The sequence below is a fragment of the Syngnathus floridae genome, chromosome 7 (genome assembly GCF_059516105.1).
Source record: "Syngnathus floridae isolate MCC-2025c chromosome 7, RoL_Sflo_1.0, whole genome shotgun sequence".
Taxonomy (NCBI): domain Eukaryota; kingdom Metazoa; phylum Chordata; class Actinopteri; order Syngnathiformes; family Syngnathidae; genus Syngnathus; species Syngnathus floridae.
Window position 1 is genome coordinate 6437061 of NC_142419.1, and position 20934 is coordinate 6457994.

General features: G+C 39.6%; 4 protein-coding genes across 8 annotated transcripts in view; 2 read left to right on the forward strand and 2 right to left on the reverse strand.

Annotated features, from left to right (window-relative positions):
* Positions 1–262: 262 nt before the first annotated feature.
* LOC148394895 (interleukin-18-like) lies at positions 263–3967 on the reverse strand. Its single transcript, XM_088380601.1, has 6 exons — positions 3716–3967; positions 2501–2573; positions 1545–1568; positions 1288–1422; positions 749–891; positions 263–650 (listed from the first exon to the last, which is right to left on the reverse strand). The coding sequence occupies exons 2-6, from the start codon at positions 2565–2567 to the stop codon at positions 444–446; spliced, it is 576 nt and encodes a 191-aa protein (XP_088236727.1). The 5' UTR covers positions 2568–2573; positions 3716–3967; the 3' UTR covers positions 263–443.
* On the forward strand, positions 3968–6384 carry LOC148394896 (uncharacterized). Its single transcript, XM_088380597.1, has 4 exons — positions 3968–4179; positions 4509–4638; positions 5050–5174; positions 5364–6384. Exons 1-4 carry the CDS (start codon positions 4132–4134, stop codon positions 5757–5759), a joined length of 699 nt encoding a protein of 232 aa, XP_088236723.1. The 5' UTR covers positions 3968–4131; the 3' UTR covers positions 5760–6384.
* Positions 6385–7097: 713 nt separating this feature from the next.
* lrrc51 (leucine rich repeat containing 51) lies at positions 7098–10928 on the reverse strand. 2 transcript variants are annotated; one of them, XM_088380598.1, is made up of 6 exons: positions 10661–10928; positions 10401–10462; positions 10021–10226; positions 9802–9950; positions 9533–9639; positions 7098–8012 (listed from the first exon to the last, which is right to left on the reverse strand). In XM_088380598.1, the coding sequence occupies exons 2-6, from the start codon at positions 10450–10452 to the stop codon at positions 7924–7926; spliced, it is 603 nt and encodes a 200-aa protein (XP_088236724.1). In that variant the 5' UTR covers positions 10453–10462; positions 10661–10928; the 3' UTR covers positions 7098–7923. The 2 variants fall into 2 exon arrangements, with proteins under 2 accessions (XP_088236724.1, XP_088236725.1); XM_088380599.1 differs by having other exon boundaries at positions 7098–9639.
* A 130-nt stretch (positions 10929–11058) lies between these two features.
* Positions 11059–20934, forward strand: part of numa1 (nuclear mitotic apparatus protein 1) — a 29491-nt gene continuing 19615 nt past the window's right edge. For 3 of the 4 annotated variants that reach the window (XM_088380088.1, XM_088380087.1, XM_088380085.1), the window contains exons 1-22: positions 11059–11148; positions 11277–11341; positions 11412–11500; positions 11608–11678; positions 12317–12405; positions 12667–12741; positions 12850–12943; positions 13033–13192; positions 13425–13564; positions 13697–13808; positions 13891–14008; positions 14141–14281; positions 14546–14659; positions 14740–18024; positions 18105–18314; positions 18723–18910; positions 19038–19175; positions 19281–19386; positions 19522–19720; positions 19794–19930; positions 20210–20503; positions 20713–20814. In XM_088380088.1, the coding sequence (XP_088236214.1) occupies positions 11300–11341; positions 11412–11500; positions 11608–11678; positions 12317–12405; positions 12667–12741; positions 12850–12943; positions 13033–13192; positions 13425–13564; positions 13697–13808; positions 13891–14008; positions 14141–14281; positions 14546–14659; positions 14740–18024; positions 18105–18314; positions 18723–18910; positions 19038–19175; positions 19281–19386; positions 19522–19720; positions 19794–19930; positions 20210–20503; positions 20713–20814 (5904 nt within the window). In that variant the 5' untranslated portion in view covers positions 11059–11148; positions 11277–11299. The remainder of the gene's footprint in view (positions 11149–11276; positions 11342–11411; positions 11501–11607; positions 11679–12316; positions 12406–12666; positions 12742–12849; positions 12944–13032; positions 13193–13424; positions 13565–13696; positions 13809–13890; positions 14009–14140; positions 14282–14545; positions 14660–14739; positions 18025–18104; positions 18315–18722; positions 18911–19037; positions 19176–19280; positions 19387–19521; positions 19721–19793; positions 19931–20209; positions 20504–20712; positions 20815–20934) is intronic. The other variant, XM_088380086.1, reaches the window with a different exon arrangement.

Genomic DNA, 20934 nt, shown 5'->3' on the forward strand with positions numbered 1-20934 from the left:
ATTGTTGATACATTTTGCAGGATTGTTGATCAGAATCTTATAGTATTCATAAATAAGAAAGCGAATAAAGGCACCTAATAATAATTCATCTGGGCTTCACCTGACTCAAAACCTATTGGTGTGACTTTGGGGGAAAACACCTTTTGAGTTCCAACATGTCTGCCAGTTTGAGTTTCGCATATGAAAACTTGATTTAGCCCCCTGAAACACACGGTTCGATCACACCCAGGTTAAGAACCACTGTCATAGCTGCAAAATGAAATATTTTCTCCTCTGTTTATTTGTACAGTGCATCTGGAAAGTATTTATAGTATTTAGCATGCAGTATCAATCATGCATATACAAACAAGCAGTGTAAATTTACGTATCATCAGATTTAAGATTATTCAAAATTTATTAAATTAAGAACCAAACAATTGGTCTGTTTCTTAAAACATGAAGAATTACAAAAGCGTTATCACACATCGCTCATCTTCTGCATAAGTTTTAAAGACCAAGGTGAGGTGAGAAAGATCATCTTTCAGTGGCTGAAGGCCCAAGCACTCTTGTGGGTAACGGGAGGACTCTAACATGTATTTGTTTGTTCCACTTAGTTGAGTCATGTAGAACAAAGCTTCATGATTACCATCTTCAATATTGTCTGGAATATCCTGTGGTTAAAAAAACAAGCACATTGGGTTATTAATGGCTTGAAGATGAAATTGTGGCACAAAGACTCGAGACATTTCTAGAAACTGTTAATACTCACCATAGCCTTTGGGTAAATTTTTTTGTGGTCACCACAGCAAACCACAATCTTACCGCTGTTTCTAATAGCATACAGCATGACAGGCATGCCCTCCATAGATTCAAGACTGGATTTTTCATAAAAATGGAAGGTGAATTTGCAATCTAAAGACAAAAAAAGGATACTTAGTTTAAAGATTTTTTGACATACCAGATATGTTTGTTCTGATATCCTATCATGGTGTGTGTAAATCTTAAATTGCCATCTTAATTCATTAGCTAGTTATGTGTTGTTGTTTTTTTTTTTTGGGGGGTTTACTGCTCATTTTCTTCTCAGTACGATTTAACTGCAAAAAAGGCAATCCCAATTCAGTTAATATCAATAATATTATCAATATATTAACATTTTAGTTATTCTAATTTCCATTGATTCATTTAGAATACCTGTAATGTGTATTAGAAGTAAAAGAAATGAAAGTAAAAGTCACAGAATGAATTGTTTTCTGCTTTAAATCAAAATGCCAGAAGGCCACGGCGCAACAACGGAATGTGACTTCTTACCAGAATTGTATTGTTGCTGTTTAGTTAAGTTTTGGACTTTTAATTGGCTGCCATCCACTAAAAGCAGATATTTGTTATCATTATTTCTAATCAATCTATTAAAGGACTGTTCAGACTTCCTGAAGGTAGACCCATCTGTAAAAAAAAACAAATATACTGAAAATCATAATGGAAGGAATACAGCATCCACTTGCATAAGTACAGCTAAAACAATATGTAGACAATAGTCATCTGTATTGTTCTATAACTTTCTTTACCTTGCTCATCCACGTCAACTCGAGCTGCAAGACAGACAAGGACAGGAATTCAGACATTTTGTTTAAAAAAAAAAAAAAATTACAAAACAAAAGGAACTGACCAACAGATAATAAACACAGTATTATTTTTTGTGTTATTAGCCACAATTAGGTTCTAAGCACAAATGCAAAATATTATAATATCTGTGTTTGGGCTTCCTAAAATACAGGTGTTATTACATAATTTGTTAACCAAATACTACATATATTGCACATGGAATACATCTTATGATGCAGACATTTTGAATTTGATGTCTGCAACACATTTGTAAAAAGCTGAGACAGGGGCTACGCATGACTGGGAAAGTTGATTCCCAACCACTCTGCCATGAGAGATCCGCGGGAAACTATCCAATGTCAATTGTTTTGACAAATAAAATCTAAAAAAAACATTTTGGAGTGTTTATATGTGCCAACCAACAAAATAATCTAATGCTCTTCCACTGGATGACAGACTGTATTTTTTTAAACTGTATATGCAATTTTTGTGCATTGTTCTGGTCAGTGTTTTGTGAGATTTTTTTTGCCATGTGAATTCAAAGTCAAAGTCAAAGTCTGCTTTATTGTCGATTTCTTCACATGTGAAGACACACAAAGAGATCGAAATTACGTGTCCCACTATCCCACGGTGACAAGACATATTACACAATATACATACAAGTAAACAGCACAAAAAGTAAAAAAAAGAAGGCACAAACAATGAACAAATAAGAGCGATGAATAAATAATAAATAATAATGTTAAGCAATCTTGTCTTTATAATGTATTCAGTTGATTATCAGTTCAAAATGGTTTGCAAACAATTGTATTCTGTATTTTTCTACATTTTAAACAATGTGGCAACTTCAATGGAATTAGTGTTTTTTTGTCGTGACTGTACACCTGAATACTTGCAAGCAATAAAGAATTGAACTGACCTCGAAAATAGAAGCAGTTGTTCTCAACACCATGAAACCTAGAGGATAGACCATTGGTAGACATCATGTTGATCTGTTATGAAAAAAAAAAGTTTTATTTAGTTTATATTTATTCTTGCATATTTTGTTTCAACTGGTTTTGGATATTCTTTTAATTCCTTTCTCATTGTTACACATTGTCAAACTACAAATAGACAAACCTTTCCCGGTTGTGTATAATTTCATATTTTGAAGTTCTGCTGACACCTCAAATGGTAAAATCTGTTTCAGAATAAGGGAGGGACCCTTATTCTGAAACAGATTTTTAATGTTTTCTGGGAGTTTCTTATTTTTAGCTTATATTAGTTTATATAATATCTGTGAATTGTAATAGGTTTGATTCAGGCAAGCATTATGGTGGACGACTGCATAGTTAGAACATCCGCCTCACAGTTAAAACGTTGTGGGTTTAAATCTGGGCTCTACTGTGAGAACAAACATGTCGGTCACTGTATATATATATATATATATATATATATATATATTTTTTTTTTAAGAACAGGAAGTGCATTGCTTTCTAACTTATACCATACACATTCATTAAAAAAAAGGGTACTGTAGGGGTGTGTTGTCTAAAGTACACATATTCGTGATGTTATAAGATTCACAATTGAAGTTTAAGTACTGTTTATGGTTAGAAAAGTTAAACAAATAATGCAAACAGGCAAACCATTTTTTGGGGGGGGGCATGTAAGGGTACAAACAAGTGCTCGGTCTATGTGAATGACATTTGGAAGAGCTGTCTGTATTACAGAATGTATCATTTCATAGAAATAAACAGTGCGGGGTCAGGAGTCTGACTTCCATTGGGCCTAATCCTTCTCCGTACATGCGCGACGTGGTGATGGCGCGTATTCGAAGCTCAAGTGGGCAGGTGCGGCTGGCAAAGTCGCCGCCACGGTTACACAAACATTGAGCCTAATAACTTTGTAAAAGAAACAGTGTTACACGGCACAATGGACATTTTAATTTAATACCGCTTATCATGATTCATGTTGTGAGAAGATCACACCAATACAGTGCAGGAAGAGCACTCTCTCGCTCAGCGAAGCTGAGAGGCGCCTCCGATTGCGAAGTCTACTAACTTAGTATATATATTATATAGTATCAGTATGATATAGTTAATATATAGTATTTTACAAAATACACTGTTAAGTGATGAAAGTCTCACCATACCGTCAATGACTGGCGCAGCTTGCCCCCGTGCCTCTTCTATTGTTAAAGCGGGATCAAACAAGTGAGGTATAGCTCCTCACACATCCTGCTAAATCAAACTCCGCCCCAGCTCACACACTGCCGACAATGACTGGCGCAGCTTGCCCGGGTGTGGCTTCCATCGTTAAAGCGGGAAAAAACAAGTGAGTCTGACTTAAGAACGGGTATCAGTCCTCCCACAGCCCACTCGGGAAAAAAAGAGTGAAAATGCGTTAGCGGAATGTGCAATACTGTTTTCCGTGAGGGAATTTTGATTCATACTGTAATGTCTTGTATTATCTGTTCATTGTAGTTGCGCGTGTGAGGGCGGGGCCAGGAGTGAGAAGTGACGTCATGCGCGTGCGTGGGTTGTGCGGGCTGGTTAGCTTGGCAATCAAATGTTGTGCGGAGCGCATGGGCGTGAATTGTGGCCACCGGCAACTCCTGTATGCATGTGTTTTTCGGTTGCTTTCTTTTGTTATAATAAAAGCGGCGATCAAACCATGAAAAAAAAGAATGGCGCGTGGTGCTTTGGACATACGGCCACAAGAGGGCCTACGCGTAACTCAGAGAACTTCATTTAGGTATTGATGTATATGTATGTATGTCATATTTGCGAACTCCCTCCTGCCCCCGATCTGTCATTCCTCCCGCTAATCTCCTGATTTTACAGTCAAGTTAAAATTTTACATTGTGGGCAAAGTGACGTAACACTGATCCTCCTCAGAGCCGTGCTGTACCACAGTGTTTCCCAACCTTTTTTCATTCACGGCAGGCTTTTTCATTGGAAAAAAATCATCAATGCATCATCAAAGAGGCCAAGCAGGTCACCTCAACACCCGAGTTGCGTCAATTGGTCCAGTCAGCAGAACGTCCACCAGGAAGTGATCTTGATGAGGCACCAAGTGAGTTTTGTTCTATAGAATTTGCTATAAGCAGTTACAGTTCAAGACAAGTTCAAGCGACTCTATTAATAAAGGTCAATTTAATTTTTTATGTTCCTGGACTTCAATTGATTTTTTTTTTTGTTACTGGACTTCAATTGTTTATTCTGTGTATTTCAAATGATTTTTTTGAAATTATTTTCTTTAGCTGTCAGATTACAGTTTATTGCAGCACATTTCATCTCTTCAACTGTTACACTTAAACATGCAGGATTTAAAAAAAATGTCTTCAGCTTTTTCAACATTTCAACTGCTGTTAGCCCTTCCATTCTCAACTCATAGGAAATGCTGTTTTTAGTTCTCATTCAAACTTCAACAGTATCTTTTGAAGTATTTGCAGTTGATTATATTCTCGTGACTCTTTATCCATAGCCTATGACCAAGAGATGGCCTCCCTGTTGCTGCTGTTACATCTCCTTCCGCCACCACCAGGGGGATCGAAATCTTCAAAAATCAGCGCCTCTGATGCAGTTGAGAGACTTGTAGTCTTTCATAAGGTAATTATAGTTAATTTATAGTTTTTATGATGACTTGTCATCTCACCCTGATGTGTAAAAGTATATAATAAGTGGTAGATGAAACAAATTGCAGTCGAGTTTACATAGGATGTTTGAATAATGAATTCTGTAACGCTATTTTATCTGACTTACCCTGACTCTAATGTCCAATGTCCTTGTCAACCCCAGTCTTGCTGCAGTTTGGAAGAACATCTTCAGAATCAGCAGAGCCAGCAGCCGTACCTTCTGGCCGTTGCGTGCCAGAAGAGGAAGATTGACAACTTCTATGTCTCCATGGACAAGCCTCTCATCCCCTGCCAGGCCAACCGCTCCCTTGGGGCATTTGATGAGCTTTTTAAAGCTCATTTTGTGTTCAATGTGTCTTATGATGGTGTGCTTGTGAATTTTTATACCTTTCTGCAGACAACAGTCTATAACATTGATATGGGAAAAATGAAGGAGTCACCAAGAGTTCGAGACTTGAGAGCGCTTAATTCATTGCAGTATTTCCATGTTTGCCATAACTACTCGTTTGACATAATGCACGATCTTCTTGAAGGTATGGTTCAGTATGAGATCAAATAGCTTTTTGAGTATCTCACCAGCCACCTTATATCAGAACAGAACTTGCTTTCAAGGATTTATGGTTTTGATTATGGATTATTAGAACAAAAGAACCGCCCCACAAAAATCATATTGGATAATGCTGGCAATGGCATTGGCTTGAACTCTATCCAGACATTCTGTCTCGTGAAAAACATCCCACTTTTGTTTGGTGACATTATTCCTGCAGAGAACAGACACTGGGATTTGTTACTGTTGTTACTTCAAATTATGAACATAGTTTTTTCACCTTCTCTCACTCTGGCTATGACTATGCTATATTTAAAGAATTTGATTGTTGACAACCACAAACTATTTAAGTGCTTGTATCCACACAGAAACCTGATACCCAAGCATCATTTTATGGTTTATTATCCCTCTTCTATTAGGAAAATTGGCCCTTTGTTGTATGCCTGGAGTATGAGATTCGAGGCAAAGCACAAGTTGTTTAAAGATTATTTCAAAAATGTCAAAAACCTAACCAAATCACTCGCCAAAAGGCGTCAAATGGCCATTGCTTATCACTGGGAAACCTTCACCCTTAAACAAGGAATATGGCCCAATAAAATTATTTTCTTTAAGAGATAAAAATGTGGTCAACAGTGAAATTCTTGAAATGTTGTCAAAAGATATTTTCTCAACAAGTTGGGTTAAAGTTGATGGTGTTGAGTACAAAGGTGGACTTGTTGTTTGCAGTTTAGTGGAGGAAGACATGCCAGTCTTTTGTCAGATAGATGATGTACTTCTGGTTGAAAATGACTTTTTTTTTTTATTGAGACACAAGCTATTTACAGAGAACTTTGATGAACACCTCCATGCCTTCAAAGTATTACCAACCGAAGAAAGGTGTGTCATAAAAATAACTGAACTTAAATGTCACAAACCATTTGATATTCAAAGCTCATATGGTGCTGCAGATGAAAGTTTGTACATTATACCTTCGTATATTATGTTTTAATTGACTGCATGGGAAAAAATTGTTAAAATAAATGGTGTTTTTGAAAATTTATTTTTCTTAGAATTAATTATTGTCATTTTAATTGTATTATAAAGTTATTATTTTTAATACTAAGTAGTGTTAATTTAACCCGGTTCAGGTAGTTGAAAGGTAACTCTTACATAGTGTTAATGTAAATCGCTCAGTGTTAATTTAACCCAGGTCATGGAGTTAAAACGTAACTCTGACATAGTGTTAATGTAAATCGCTCAGTGCTAATTTAACCCAGGCCATGGAGTTAAAAAGTAACTCTGACATAGTGTTACTGTAAATCGCTCAGTGTTAATTTAACCTAGTTCATGGAGTTAAAATGTAACTCAAAGTCAAAGTCAAAGTCTGCTTTATCATCAATTTCTTCACATGTCAAGACACAGAAAGAGATCGAAATTACGTTTCCCACTATCCCACGGTGACAAGACATATTACACAAAGAGATCAAAATTACGTTTCCCACTATCCCACGATGACAAGACATATTACACAATATACATACAAGTAAACAGCACAAAAAGTAAAAGCAAGAAGGCACAATGAACAAATAGGAGCGATGAATAAATAATAAATAAATAAATAAATAAATAAATAAATAAATAAATAAATAAATAAATAAATAAATAAATAAGAGGAGCAAAAATGGAGCAAGTGTGCATACAGCAGACAGTCAGAATATAGCGCAAAAGTACAGGACGTTATGCAGCCGAGGGTGGAGGGGGGAGAGAGTTCAGGATCCTAACAGCCTGGAGAAAGAAGCTGTTGGTGAGTCTGGAGGTGCGGGAGCGCAGGCTCCTGTACCTTTTCCCAGAGGGCGGAAGATCAAACAAAGAGTGAGCGGGGTGACTCACATCACACACAATCGTGGTCGCCTTGCGGGTGAGATGGGAGGTGTAAATGTCCTTCAGGGAGGGGAGTGAAGCACCAATAATCTTACTAGCTGTGGTCACTATGCGCTGCAGGGCCCTCATGTTGTATTCAGTGCAGCTACCACCCCACACAGCGATACAACTGGAGAGGACGCGCTCAATGGTGCCACGGTAGAATGTAGTCATGATGGCCGGAGGAGCACTTGCTCGCCTGAGTTTCCGCAGGAAGTACAGGCGGCGCTGAGCTTTCTTTGCCAGTGATGCAGTGTTGGTGGTCCAGGAGAGGTCCTCACTGATGTGCACCCCCAGAAATGTGGTGCTGCTCACTCTCTCCACCACAGCACCGTCGATGGTCAGTGGCAGGTGTTGGGTGTGACCCTTCCGGAAGTCAACAACAATCTCCTTGGTCTTGTTGACGTTCAGCAGGAGGTTGTTGTCACTGCACCACGTGGCCAGAAAGTCGACCTCCGACCTGTATTGAGTCTCGTTGCCCTCGGTGATGAGACCCACCAGAGTCGTGTCGTCGGCATACTTCAGCACGCGGTTCCACTTTTCCACTTATTGCTTTGTTTCTCGGATATGTAATACTACCTGAATTATATTTGTAATATCTTAGGCTAGTACCCCGTTTTTGTTTTGTTTATTAATTCATTATAAACCTTCAACAGCTGTTGTGTCTGTGCGATGGGGTTTTCAATGTATTATTGATGTATTACAAATGGCACTTTTGGAGTTTTATATATTAAAAAGAGACCAAATGTGTTTGCTATTGAACCGCACACACCTTTTAAGTAAAGGTCTTGTAAAACAGTTGAATGCTCGCAAATTGGAATACAATCACAAAAGTATTAACTTATTTATTTTGCCTGGGTTGCTACTTTGTTGCCATATTTGTGCCAAGGCTTCCTCTTGAAGTTCATCTTTAATCCACACTGTGCAGATATCATGAAGAATTCTGAACCCCCCTCTCTCAAAGAGTAATGTCAAACTAAGTGGAACTAACAGGCTGACCAACACGACACTCCAAAAACACACAATAAGTTCACTGACTGGTGACTAAGAATATTGAAGGTGGACCCAACTATGGATACTTGGGTGTAATGCGAGCTCTATTTGCATTTAGAAACGTTACAAATGTTACTGTCACGACTCGTCTCCGGTCATTCCCTTATGTGTTTATATTGGCATGGATTCTGTTCGCGTCTCTGTGTACTCGCCCCTCCCCTCCTGTGTCTACCCACAATGTATGTAATCACAGTCTCCTGCATCTCGTTACCTGTCATGTATTTAAGTCCTGTCTGCGTGTCGGATTGTTCTCGTCTCTAGTCTCTTTGTCGCTGTTGCTTTCTGTTACTTTGTTACATTCTGTTACTTTGTTACTTTCTGTTAGTCTGTTTCTGCTCATCTGTCGGTTCCCCCTGTCACTCTGCCCCTGCAGTTTATTAGTTTGCCGGTTCCTGTTGGTGTGTTCCCCTCATCCTCCCTTCCAACACCCTTTTCCCTCAATAAACCCTGGTCCAAGCTGCATTTGGTTGCCCTGCTCCATTCCCCGAACGTAACAGTTACTCAACATGCTTGGCAACACTGGTTTGGCCTTGCCTCCTTTTTCGCATGGATTCGATGATCAAGCTAAAGAAAAATCGCTGAAAATTGTACATATAGTTTAAGAAATACTTTATGATCTGTCTAATGTGAAAATTGCAAATATGCTACATTTGTGGATGTGAAAAATGGGAAGATCACAGATGTTTTCGGGGATATGAAAAAAGTAAAAATCAAGGGTGTATTTCTGTCAATAGTTCTTAGACAAATCTTTCGCTATATTGTACATTTCTTGTGAAACAGTTAAATAGTTGCGACTTCAAATGGTTACTGAAGCATTTCCTTATTTCGTTTACCTGGATTTTTGCTGTGGTGCCATATTTGTGCCAAAGCTCGCTCTTGAGGGGTCACAACACTGAAGTCCATCGTCTTCAATCCACGCAGAGTAGATATCACGTGATTCCTTAACAGAAAAAAGATAAATTGTTATATAGAAGGAAATTGACTTGACAAGAGTTTTTCTTCACATAAATTAACAAATGAAGCTTAAAATAAATCACTTGAAGAATTTGTCCTACTTAGTCTCAAATGAAAAGGAATATTAATTTCTTTCTTTATTTTGAACCTGTAGGCCTTGTTTGTTTCAATGACGTTTCCATGTAGGGTGATGGTGTGTAAATGTGGAAGACTTTGTAGCTTGTCTACCTCTGATAGAGTAAAAATACGGTTGCCGTGAAGATACAGCACCCTTAGTTGAAGCAGCTCACACAAAACCTACAACACACACATGTCGAAAGTTAGAAGGAACATGTATGTGAACATACAAAAAAAATCCTCATCTCACTTTGTCTATATTTGTGATGTGGTTGAATGAAAGGTCCAGCCAGGCGAGCAGTGAAGGTTCAGCCAAGAAATGGTTCATGGTTTTGTGAAGGTCATAGAGGTTTGTAATATTATTGTTATTAAGTCGAAGGGAGACACTTTGGAATTTTCCCACTGAATTTGTCTTTAAAGGCCGCAGACCTTTGCTTGGTTCTTCTGACTGTGTATCTGAAATGTAGATAATGATTTTCAGACAGTGCTGATAGTTTTTGCTTTCGTCAGTCATTTAAAAATAACAAAGCATTGGAGCCTAGAGTAACTTTTGGAAAATTTGGTGGTAATTAGGACATGCAAACATAAAAAGATGATTGATGATGAAAAGATGATAATTAAATATTCTACCTTCCAAGTTGCTAATGGCTTTAAAAGATAAATCCACTGGAGCTCCATACATGATCTCTCATCTGTGATAAGAGTCACAACATGGTTAATCAAAATAGTAGTTTAAAAACTTTATCCTCTTGGAAAACTATACTAAAGTGCTATGAGCACTGCAGTTGTTTGAGACATTTAAGTTATCATATGCGTACAAAAACATTGTATCATTATAAAAATGAACGCAATTTATTTTCTTGCTATAAGTGTAGAAGACCGACGTTTACCTGAAGTAGTCAACGGTCTGTTTCCATGGTAACCTGTAGACAGTCAAGTTTGCTGAATTCTGCATTCAGTCCCCGCAATAAGAGTCGAGTTGCAAAATATATGCAGACTAACTGGATTGACTGATGTTCGTGGAAATAAAATAATGAAAATGTATCTCTATTAGATGTATCGAATGGAGGTTTTTATTACCTATTTTTTGTCAATGAGAATAAGGTTGGTTTGATTCTTAATGCTAAATATTCCCCGCCTCGCGTTTTTCCGGCGGGTTGTCCCTGTTTCCGAAACAAGCGCGAAGTTCATTCAACTTCCGGCCTTCTATCCAATCAATGTTCTTTATTTTGAGACGCTTCTCCCAAGCGAAAAATGATTGGTTGGTTTAATCTTGATGTGCGTGTTTTGAAATGTTCGACGAGATCATAGGACCGTTGATCTCAGACCAGTACATGTCAGAATTAGTCGTCGACGCCTTAACAATTTGATTATTGCAGTAAGTCGGGTGTAACAACAGCATTTCTTCTGCACGTACTGTTGAACGGAGATTTTTACGTTTATCATTGCTATGCCTGTGCGATTTCTTTCAAGACACCAAGTGTAAATATTGCATTTTCCTCCCAGCAGGGTTGAAAGGCTCAATCGAAATGGCACTCATGAATCTGGGCGTTAAGGCTCTACTTGGCTGGGTAAGTTAACGCTACCGTGGCTTGTAGTATTTTAAGTTTTGACCTAACTTCGTCCATGCTGTGTTTGCAGATAAGTAATCTCACGTTGCCCCACCGAGAGATAAAAAACATCGAAGAGTTACAGAATGGGGAGTTGCTGCTTCATGTTGTTTATCAAATGTGAGGACTGTACATTAACAATGACGTTTATTCAAGACAGCCTCGATTGTTTACTCTTGTTTTCCCTGCTTCTTACTTTTATCCTGCTTTCTTTTTTTCCACCACAGGAAAAAGGAACAACCTCCTTCAATAACATCACCGAGAGAACGTTTTAAATTCATTGCAGAATTTGTGGAGAGTGAGTTTCTGACGTAAATGTCTGGGCTTGTTTTTTTTCCCCTCGGATACGTATTGTTCTACTCAGTACATACTTTGATCAGAATAGGGAGGCAGACCGAAAGAAATAGGCAGCTCGGTAAACTGTGTCACATTACTTTGGGTGTTGCCCAACCCTTAATAAGCCACTTGCACATCCAATCTGCGCATGCGTAAGAATCAAGCGTTCAAATATGGATATTAATCAATAATCTGTTTTGTATAATACTTTATATGCAAGCACTTGGCTTTGAGTCTGAAATGAAAAATCGAAAGGTGCACGAGAGAATGTTTTAAAGCCATTGCAGAATTTGTGGAGTGAGTTTCTGACACACTACGTCTGGGCTTATGTTTTCCCCTTCGCAATACGTATTGTTCTATTCAGTACATTCCAATGGTGCACTTTGTGCGGTGTTTAACTGCTTTAATGAAATGTTTAATCTTGAACATTAGTGTACAAAAAACACCATTGCAAAGCATTGTAAAGCTACATTCAGTTTCATTCTTCACAATTTCTTTTTCAGTTGCACCTTCTGACAGAACACTATGTTTCAATGTTTTCAATGTCTAATCTCTTATGTGAAAAACATTATTTCAACTTGATGTTTTGTGGTTGGACAGAGGTTTGCAGATTCAGCGCGACCCAAAGTTGTTCATTATCCTGGGACAACATAAATAATGGAATCAACTTGACTTTGGAAATAGCAAAGGTACACAAAGCTGTTTTGCATCCTTTGTACATATGTTATATTGTGGCAGACCAATATTGTCTTTGTCCTTTGTCACTTGTGTTATGACTCACTGGTTGGTAGTCAGAGATTAAAAATGTGCCACAAAAATATTGCCGTCTTCCAATGTTCTTCGTAGGTGTTCGAATAAACTGTCTCCTGAACATAGTGGTCAAGAACAATGACATGCTTCTATTGTTTTGTACACAAGGTAATGGGAAATGTCTGGCCTGCTCTTTTTAGGTGCTGTTGTTGCTGGTTTACCACGACATGATGAGTGAACGGTGCACCCTTAAAACCTTAGACTGTGAGGTGGAGGTAAGCGGGCACAATTGTTTTTGTTGAGACTTTGAAAATACGATGCTGTTTTAATGTTTTCTTTTCATTCTGTGCCATTGGAACAATATTTCCATTCCTGCTTGTCAGGGGGAGATTGCAAATCTGACTGTTTCTTATGTGATGGAGAGTGAGGGCAGAGTTTATCTGAATCGTGGTCTTGATGCCTACTTGGCAAGGCAATGTGAGTCTCGTATACATTCCTGCATTTGACTCGTGGGTCTGCTTTCAGGCTTTTGAATGCTCATTGGAATGTTTGACTTAATCATTCAGATTTGCCTGTGACTCCTGAAATATTCGCTAGAACGACAAGCACCTCTACTTCCAGTTTATCGACAGCCTCTACACTCTCAGATGAAGACTCCCCGGTGTTCCATCGCACAAAGAAAATTGCCTTTGTCGATATGCACACTGTGGCATCATCTTCTTCCAGGTATCATTGACTAATGTTAATTATATGTTTCTGGCATTGGTCCTACTTTTGGTCAATGTTTCAACCTTTTTAAGATGCTTGGAGCGTGGCCATTTGTTGTTTACAAAACATTTCATGAGTTTGACTCAAATACTTAACTGTACAAAAAAAAAAGACCTTGACACCTATGTGAGTTAATTAGATTGAAAGCATTGTTTATTTATTCATTTTGCCTGAATATTTATTTCCACAGCAAATCTCCTCTTCAAGATATAATGAACACTCCCAAATTCCAGTTGAGGAAGATTCAGCGGGAGATGATCAGAGAGCGAGATTATAGGGATGGACTGGAGAAGGAGCTCGCTGGGAAAATTAGCCTCATTGCACAAAGAGGTACTCAATTTATGTTTTTGTGCTGTATTTACGATGGTTGACAAATGATATAGAAAATAAAAAGTGCACACAGATTATATTGCATGCCTTGCCTTTAATGGTTTTGTTTCCTTCTCTTTACGTTTTCTTTAGAATCTCACATTAACCAGCTGCAGTATCATCTGGACAAAATGAAAAGGGAACAAACAGCTAATGAGCTCAGCACCAGGGAACAAATCAATGAACTTGAGATGAAGAATAACTTGTAAGACCAACTCTCCTCTCTGTATTCCCCGCCGCCCCATAAATGGGCTGTCATTCACTATTTCCACATTTCTTTCTTTCAGGTTACAACAGCGACTCAACGAGCTTCTAAAAGAAAACAAAGAGAGTAAAAGTTCCTTTTCGCTGACGGAACGAAAAGTGAATGAACTTGAAGAGGGAAACGGCGTCCTCTCTTCACAGGTTTGAACACTTGCTCAAAGCTTGTGAGAGGCACTCTGCTCTCGACTACATTTTTTGTGGTCATTTTGTAAAATGTCCATGTATGTATAAAATACACATGGCCATTGGTCACATTGGAATGCATTTCCTCAGATGCGTACAGTGCGTGCGCAGCTGTCCATGTGTCAAGCTGAAGTTGTCAGGCTGACAGAAAGCCAAGCGTCTCTTCAAGAGGAGTGGAGAACCAAAGAGGACTACTTAAACTCTGAACTCAGTCAAGCCACTGCACAAAAGGTAGGGGTGTTTCATTCTATGATTAGCACATGCCAAGATATTGTTTTTGTGAGAATCCATCACAGTTCGCATAGTTAATCGCAATCACAATATTTAGTGAATAATTTTCAATTACGGGTAGATTGCTTTCCGAAAAACGTTCAGGACCCAATCACAATTGCATAAACTTTGACTTAATGTATCATGGCCCTGAAGTCTTTATAGAAGAGCCCCTTATCTAGTCTGTGCAGTACAATTTTTATCTTAATTCTTTTTTCATTACAGGAGCTCCTGACTGAACAAATTCAGATACTCCAGGGAAAGATATCATGTTTGGAAGAAGAAATTAGAGCAGCTACAAAGCAAGATGTAGGCGAAAACATGGGGCCAGTTATTGAGGTAAAGTATTATGAAATTAATGTTTTGTGCATTATGTTTATTTTGTAAAACTATTTGTTTAAATCTTTTTAAATTGTCAGAGAGATGAGCTGGACTGTGAAATTGTCCGCTTAAAGAATGAGCTGGACAGCACATTTTGCTGCTTGAAGAAGGCCGAGGCCAATGTGGAGGCTAAAACGCAGCAGCTTTCAGACTTTGAGCAAAAAATCGCCCAACAGAAAGAACAACTCGAGCAACAAAAACTGCACATTAAAGATATTGTTCAGGCCAAGGATCGGATCTTGATGGAGCTGCAAAAGGAAATCTCTGAACAGAGAGCAACCCTTCAGAAAGAGATTGAGCATCTTAAATTTCAGCTCGAGCAAGCGGAGCAGCAGAAAGCCCAGCAGATTAGTGGACTACAGAATCTTATTGCTGCTTTACAGCAAGAACTGGACACCTTTAGAGAATCTAGTCGAGAAAAGGAACAGCTCCTTGATCAGACCAAACAAAAACTGAAAGAGCTTGAAACCAAGTTTCACGATCTAACATCAGTCTTGGTGGATAAAGATAATCAAATTAACATCCTCAAGGAAGAAGTTAACGTTTTTACAATTGAAACTATGAAAACTAAAACTGAAATTGAAACCAAAGACCAACTGCTGTCCCAGCTACATCTGGAGAGTTCTAACCAGCAAGACATTCTCCAGAATCAAATCCAGACTTTGACGGTTGAAGTTGAAAACCTTGGTTTGACTGTCCAACGCGCTGAACAGGAAGTCCAACTTAAACGTGATCTTTTGGCTCAAACCAAACAAGAGTATATCAAGGAGAAGGATGTACTTCAGCAACAGATTGCAACCAGTGAGGAGGAGACTTGCAGGCTTCGCTCAGAGATCGATGCCAAAAATGAGCAGCTTGTCATCTTACAGAAGGACACTTCCAATCAGTCTGAAATCCTCCAAGAGCAGATGAACCATCTTAAAAGTCAAGTTGAAAGCCTTACTAACTCTTTGACAAAGGCTGAAGACAATGTCAAGTCTCTGCAGGAGCTTCTGGTGAACCAGGAGCAGGAAAGTGCTGGTCAACAAGATCTTTTGCAGCAGAAACTGATTGCTTCTGAAGAGAGTGTGAGGACAATGCAGGTAGAGATCCAAACTAAGGAGGACCAAATCACTTTACTAAATAAGCAGTTTTCAAAGAAGTTGGAACGTCTTCACCAAGACATCCAAAGTTTGGAGGAACAGGTAAAAAGCCTCAGTTTATCCTTGAAGAACGCTGAAGGGAATCTGAAATCCAAGGGGACCCTTTTTGCCGAGCAACATTCACAGAGTACCCTGCAAATCGAGGCACTGCAGACACAGATGGTTTCTTCTCAGCAAGAAGTGAGCAGACTGATTTCACAACTTCATGACAAAGAGGAGCAGCTCAGTCTGCTCGCGAATACAAGCTCTGAGCAATCTGAATTGCTTGAAAAGAAGATTAATGGTCTGGACAAACAACTGGAGAGTGTGAATGATTCTCTCCAAATGACCAAGGACCAAGTGAAGGCCAAGGAAGATTTAATTGCCAAGCTAGAGAAAGAGAATTCTTTCCACACAAAGACACTCAAAAAGGACAATATGGAGCTTTTGGAGGAGGCCAAACAACTCAAGGAAGAACTCCAAACCAAAGAAAGCCAGTTTAACCTATTTAAGGTAGAGAGCAGCGAGCAGTCTGAGGTGCTGAAGAACGAGATTGAGGCTCTTAAGAACCAAATAAAAAAGCTAACGGAATCTCTTCAAGCTACACAAGAACAAGTCAAAGCAAACGTTGATCTCCTGGCAAACAAGGAAATGGAAATTTCAAAGGAAAGGAACAAGTATGAAAGCTTAATGGAGTCCTCTTCAGAGGAGGTGACCACGTTGAAGGAGCGTATACGAAATCACGAGGAACAGCTTGTGACTTTGAAAGAAAAAGGTTCTTCACAAACAGAAATGCTACAGAAGGAGATGAGTCAGCTTAAAGAGCAGTTGGCATTGATGAACAATTTGCTCGCCAAAGCTGAGCAGAGGGTTCAGGCCCAGTTGGCTGTGATAACTGCACAGGAGCAGGAATGTGCTCACCAGAAAGAGCTTCTGCAACATCAGCAGTCTGCGGCAGAGGCTGAGATAAGAAAAATGACGGCGGAGATCCAAGTTGGAAAGGAATGTATCATGCAATTGAATGTCAACTCTGAGGAGTCTGGTCAAGAGGTGCAATCTTTAAAGGAACAAGTACAGTCTCTTGAAGTTTTTCTCAGAAAGGCTGAAGAAGATGTTCAATCTAAAAATGAATTGTTGAATCAGCAGAAGATAGAAATAGACATAATTCTTCAGGAGACGCACCAAAAAGATGAGCTACAAGAGAAACAGATTTCCTCCTTTGAAAATGAGATCCTTAAACTCAGAGAATGCTGCGATGAGAAGCAAACACTCCTCATCAAGACTGAAGAGCAACTTGACATGCTCAAGTCTGAGTTGGTTGCCGTCAAAACACAATCGGATGAGAAAGACCACAGCCTCAACACACTCAGCGCTGAGGTTGCCGCCCAAGCTAAATTGCTTGAAAAATCAAAACAAGAAGCTCAGGACAATGCCAACATGCTTGTGAAGATCCAGGACGAAGCATCCCAACAAAGCATTGCACTTCAGCTTGAGGTAGACGACCTTAAGAGACATTTGGAAGTTATTACCCAAGAACTTCAAGACAAAGGCCAAGAGTTACTTCAAAGAAATCAAGGATCTGCAGAGCTGATGGAGCATCTGAAGATGCAGCTGTCTGCATCACAGGCAGAGGTGAGCAAGATGAAGGTGGAGATCCAAGCTAAAGAGGAATATGTCATGCAATTGAAAGACGCTAGCTTTGCGCAGTTGGACTTGGATGTTCAATTTAAGACTGATCAACAGCAGGAAGAAGCTGACAGAACCCTACAGAATGACGAGCTCCTACAAAAACAAATTTCATCGTTTGAAGAGGAGATTCTGAAGCTCAAAGAATGTAATGATGAGAAGCAGGAACTCCTCAATCGGGCTGAAAAAGAACTTGACGTGCTCCAGACTGAGTTGGTTGCCATGAAAACCATAACGGCCAAAAAGGATAAAGACCAGAAAGCTCTGGAGAAAGAAGTGGCTATGCTGATCTTGGAGAAGGAGAGACTTGTTCAGACCAAGCAGGCCACAGAAAGAGAGAACTTGGCCTCACTTAAAATGGAGCAAGCGCTCAAGGAAGAGCTTGAATCGTTGAAGATGGAAAAAGCTCTGCTCTTAAAAGAAATGGAAAAAAAACAGGAGACCAAGTGGATCAAGAAGGATTTGGAGGAACAACTTGTGGCGAAAACGGAGGCTGTGGAACACTACAAAGCTCAGGTAGGTGTGAACTCGGGTCGACATGCATTCATCGGTACTTTTCTGTTCGGCGACTATAATGCAAACATCAAATGTCGTAGATGGAAAAGGCTGTGAGTCATTACAATGACAAGAAGCAGCTTCTGCAGGAGAGCCAAGAGGAAGTGGCCAAGCTGAAGCACACACTGGAAGTAAAAGAGCGGGAAGTGAACGCCAGTGGTACAGAGCTCAAATTGCTCCAGCTGCAATTGGAAAAGGCTCAAAGCAAGGAAAAGGACATGCTGAGCAAGCTGGCCCATTTGGAGGCACAGGTTGGTTTTGATATTAAAGAGAAAAATGGCAGTTTGAATCACAATTGCAACATTGCGAAGGAAATAGAAAATCACAATTAGATTATTTTCCCCAAATGGTAGTGCAAATGCAGTTTCCTCATTAAGGTTATGTGGGATGCTGCAGGGACTGTCTCATTTCTCATTTTCACATTGACCTACTTCAGGATTGATGTCAGTGCCATTGCGCCATTTGATAACTTCTAAAACCAGTTTAGCTTCATTACACCATTATAATGGCTGTGTCTCTATTACAAAGCTGTGTGTAACCAGAGTGCATTTAGTTGTGTCAGTGACCTCTCTGATCTCTGAAATGAGTGCCTTTGCTGTAAACAAAACAAAATGAAGCATGTTTCAAGTTCTCCTTTTCTTACTTGTGCTTGTGCTAAGGCGGCATTTTCTGACCTCAACCTGCATGCACACAATCAAATCCCCGACCGTCAAGGAGAAACATCGGAGATGTGTTACCTGGAACTTCCAGACTTGCACTTAAAGGTTCTTAAAGTGGAGCCAAAGAGAATGATGAGCTCAGACAGTCTGAACCAAAGCTCCCTCGAAGACTCACTGAACAGCACAAGGTAAAAACTTTTGCTATGTATCAAGTGATCTAAAATTCATCAAAGGGAAAAATTTGACAAAATCATCTGTGCCAGCAATTATGTGAAGCTAAATTTAATTGGTGTGATTTGTCCTTCAATTTGACAGGAAGCTTTCGGCGCCTGGTGAATCAAGCACGCCGCTTGTCCGTAGTTCTGAAAGACTGGCGGCCAAACGTCGTGGTCTGAAGGCAGAGTCACTGGAAACTCTTTATTTTACACCAATAAATACAAGACACGTCCACAGGTACTAAACGGCAGCCAATACAGATTTTCAATTTTACCTCGGTGTGCTGCTTGCCTGGTGATGATGTAAACAAACAGACAACTCAGTATCGATATTCTCTTCTAGAGCAACTGCGGAAATCAAAACAGAAATGGATTTCCCTTGCTTAAACCCATCGTCGTCTGTCAAAAGACGGAGGACGACGCAGGTTATAAACATAACCATGACAAAGGTAAGTCAAACTTGTTGATATGATTCTGAACTTTGTTTATATTTGACCAACCAGCATTTCTTCAACCGCATGTTACTCTTATCAAGGGTGTGAAAACTTTCTTCTTGAAGCATTGTATGGTAAACTCCTCTGCAGAAAACTCCAGGTGGCGTTGAACATGATGAGACGTTCTACAGCCTGGCTTCAGCTCAATCGCAGCCCAACCTCTCCGGTGCCCGTGGCGCACGCCCTGCGTTCATGGAGCTCTCCGACACGCCGGCAAAAATGACCGAAGCTGTCAGCGACCAGCTCAGCGGTCTTCCTGGTTATCGGCGGAGCACGATCCATTCGCAGAGTACGTTTGAACCGAGCAGCGCCACAGCAGAAATTTACCCAGAAATTAATTGAAATCCTTCTAATGTGTTCAGCCACAAGTACGTTTTGCGTTGGGGCCGTGAACGAGCCAGAAGGTGCGCCTGATGATTGGATGAGGATTGCTGAGCTCCAAGCCAGAAACAAAGCCTGCCTTCCTCATCTCAAGAGCAGCTATCCTGTCGAGTTTGAGGTTGGGAGATTCTCAACTCTTGTAACACTTGGAGTCGTTATAGTTATGTTATTTGAGAGAGAAATGTTCTACCAAAATTTTGAATTGCCAGTTTATTTTATTTTTTTACATCTTTATTACTTTTATCAGTTCAACATCTTTTCTGATTACTGTGAGGATTTTCTTTCATTAAGACAATTTGGACTCTGGAAACCAGTTTACATAAAAATACTGAAGTTTAAACAACCCAAGTTACAATGCAAGTTTATGTTACCAATTGGAACCCTTCGCTCCCTTTAGAATGGCTTCAAGACCGCGCTGACGTTCACCGACGAAGATGTCCGCACTGGTGACCCAACGGAGACCATTCGTCGAGCATCCGTCATGCCGGGCCAGCTGCATGAATCCGTCGCTTCCCATCGCCTCTCCCTTGCAGCGGCACACTCGAGTAGCACATCCAGCGTCCGCTCTCACCGTCTGTCTTTGATGGCGGGCTACCCACTATCTAAATCGATCAGCTCATCTCAGCTGAAAAGCCCGAGATGCTCAAAGAGGTCGGCGTCCAAGTTGTCGGTTACTCATACTTCACCCGAGGTTAGTCTGTTTGTCATATTGGCAAAATCAAAAATTGTTTGCATTTAAGATGCTTTTATTTTTTTCTTTTGTTTTCAATAATTTTATTTTCTAAAACCTTTATTTGCCAGGAAAAATGCCTTTGTTTATTTTTGAAGTCCCTTTATTTTTTTCCCTTTCCTTTTTAACCATAATAAATTATTTTACTTTCTAAAACATGTATTTGCCAGAAAAAAATGAAAGCTACCTGCTTCCCCCGTCCCCTCACTCCTAAAAACAAGAACTTGAACAGCGGATCCACCAACTCAAACCTTCACCCCACCCTTAGCCCGGTGAGTTTGAAAAACTCCTTATGTCATAAGAAATTAATCCTTTGTTAAACAACAATTACGGTAAATTCCACCAGCAGAAATTACTCATACAAATTTACTCATTGTCTTTGTGAAACAAAT